At 36.1% G+C, this 2804-nt stretch overlaps 1 protein-coding gene across 1 annotated transcript; it reads right to left on the bottom strand.

Moving 5' to 3' along the window:
• Positions 1 to 1575: 1575 nt before the first annotated feature.
• On the bottom strand, positions 1576 to 2514 carry LOC127527594 (olfactory receptor 1468-like). Its single transcript, XM_051926701.1, has one exon. It carries the CDS (start codon positions 2512 to 2514, stop codon positions 1576 to 1578), a length of 939 nt encoding a protein of 312 aa, XP_051782661.1.
• Positions 2515 to 2804: the final 290 nt, after the last annotated feature.

Below are 2804 nucleotides of genomic sequence, written 5' to 3' on the forward strand. Positions count from 1 at the left end.
TGTGTGCATAATTTCTATTTCTGGAGATATAAAAACATGTTTGGAGTAATTGCCATAGCTCGTAAAAGATCCAGAAGAAAAGAGAATGTCAACAGGGACATAGAGCTCTTTATTATTTTGGACATAAACTCCACAACCCAGACGATGGAACTGGCAAAATTGTACAGATGTCAAACTATCAGTAACACATTCAAGCCCTTCAACAAATGTTCATTGTTTTGTTTTTTTATGATACTACAATATTTTGCCAATGTATTTAAAACATCATCTCTAGAACTGAAGAAGTACAACGTGTTTAATTGTCCATTAACCCAACAAAAACTGGAGTGAGGAAACAGCTCTTGTGAATAATTAGGATAAAATAGCAGTACAATTAATTTAATCATCTGTAGGGAAAAAGTACTGAAGAAAACATATTGAAAAACTTACAGAGCACATCAAATAAAGAGGCTATTTAGTAGTGATAAGCAAAACAATTTGTGTGAAATGGCATTTGCACCGAAAGTAAAAATTTGCAAAATAAATTGCATGTCACTGTCTTGATGCATTTTCATGCATTAGTTCTAAGTGTGTCTGTTTGTAATTTAGTTCCTAAATAAACAGCTTTATTGAGAGAGCAGAAGTGTGCATATCCCAAGCTAGGATGAGCCGGTTGCTAGGCCGTGTCTTTGAGTAAAGACGTACTGTACTACTCTGAGGTCATGGGAATTACAGGCATACATAGAATTGATTTTACCAGGTGTGGTATAAATTACAAGCTTAACACAGTTGCAGAAAAAAATACAGACAGACCTAAAAATGAGAATGATGTTTTACAGAGAAATATTCTGGAAAAACCTTTAAAACCCCAAGACTCTTTAGTGAGTTTCATGTTTCGCCCTCGCAAAACTACCAGAGAAAGCAACTTTGGCGTCAGTTTCACAAAACTTGATGCAAATTGAAACTTGTCTGTTTTGCTCATCACTACTATCGAGTACATCAAGGTGGTTTAATTATCTAATTGTTAAGATGTTCCATTTTAGCGGGATACATTTAAAAATTTCTGTTTCAGCTATATAACTTAGTACTTTCTTCCAAATTCCCACAAGGAGTGTCTCCTGAATTCTTTCTTGAATGCACTTTGTGTTAATTTCACTACTTAATTAATGACACTTTATGACTTTAATAATGCTGGAAACCTGCACATAGCATTTTGTGCTAAAGACTAGAGGTTTATTTTTCCTAATTTTGCCCTTTAGCTAAGTGGTGCACACGTTTGCAGTTCTGGTCAGCATACTAGAAAAGACTGAGCACATCTATTCACTAAGCAGAGAAGAGCTGTCAGTACCCTCACGTGGTCTTACTCGAGCTCGTTAGAGTCAGAGCATAACTATCTTTTAAATATGTTTAACAGTTATTAAATATAATCTAACATTTTAACGTAACACGTTACCTTGACGTAACATTAAAAAAAATGCTATTTGACCGTCTTCGATATCCAACAGTCTAGACATCAATTTATAATAAGCTTTAATTTCATTAATGTATTAGTAAGTATAGTCCAACTTATATATATAGCATATATAATTACCTCATTTACAGAGTTGACCTTTTCCTAGTAAAGAGTTTACGAATGCTTTTATTTATTTCTTTATTCCTAAAACTGTAGATAATGGGGTTCATCATCAACGGCACTGCATTTCCAAGAATAAACATAACGTTGTAAGTTTCTCTTGTTATCGTCACTCCCGCTCCTGGCAATAAATAAAATAATGAAAGTGGACCATAAAAGAGTCCGACCACAAGTAGGTGGGTTACACAAGTGCTGAAAACCTTACTTTTCCCTCCTGCTGAAGAAATCCTCAGAGCTTCGATAGCAATCCGACCGTAGGATAGGAGAATAAAAGCCTGTGGAAAGACACCATAGACAACTAGACCAGAAGTCATGGGTATCAAGTACTTAGGATCTTCAGAACAAGACACATGAACCATGGTAGCATAGTCACAGAAACAGAAAGGCAGGATGTTAGTACGACAAAATGAAAGCTCAGAAACAAAAATCAGCATTTGCAAGTTGAAAACTATTGCAAACATATTTAACACTAAGACACCAATTGCAATTGTTTTATTAGTAATGACTGAAGGGTATTGTAAAGGGTAAACAACAGCAACGTAGCGATCAAAGGCCATAAAAGCTAAGAGAAAGGATTCCATTTCCTCAACCTGAAGAAACAGAAACATCTGCAACACACAGGCAGCATAAGGCACCACTGGGGAGCTGAGCAGAAGGATTGAGAGCATCTTAGGGATAAGAATTGAGCCATTTGCTAGGTCTATCACTGCCAAGATGCCGATGGAGATGTACATTGGAACATGGAGTTGAGGGTTCAGGATTATGATCACGATCACCAGTAGATTTCCAAACATGGATAAGCAGTAGATGAATGCGAGAACACAAATTGTAATGGTCTTCTGCTTTGATTCAATGGCGCACTGAAGTATAAGTTCTGAGACGCTGATGGTAGCGTTGTTCATCTTCATAAATCTAAAGAATTATAAAAGAAACATTGGGATATCTGCCATGTAACTCTGCAGGAAACAGTGTTCTGTATGAATTTTTGAAGAAACAGAAGATACCAAGTGAGAAACTAACAGCACACCGCACAGCAACTCTTGAAGCTCACAAAATGTATGAGTGATTGTGAAAAGGATCATTTTAGCTATCCCACATGGCCAGACGATATCCCAAAATTTGATTTTAGCCTTTTCTTAGATTTCTTCTTTAGAATAAGGCTTCTCAACATTTGTACAATGTAGGATGCTCA

The sequence above is a fragment of the Erpetoichthys calabaricus genome, chromosome 4, assembly GCF_900747795.2.
Source record: "Erpetoichthys calabaricus chromosome 4, fErpCal1.3, whole genome shotgun sequence".
Classification (NCBI taxonomy): Eukaryota; Metazoa; Chordata; class Cladistia; order Polypteriformes; family Polypteridae; genus Erpetoichthys; species Erpetoichthys calabaricus.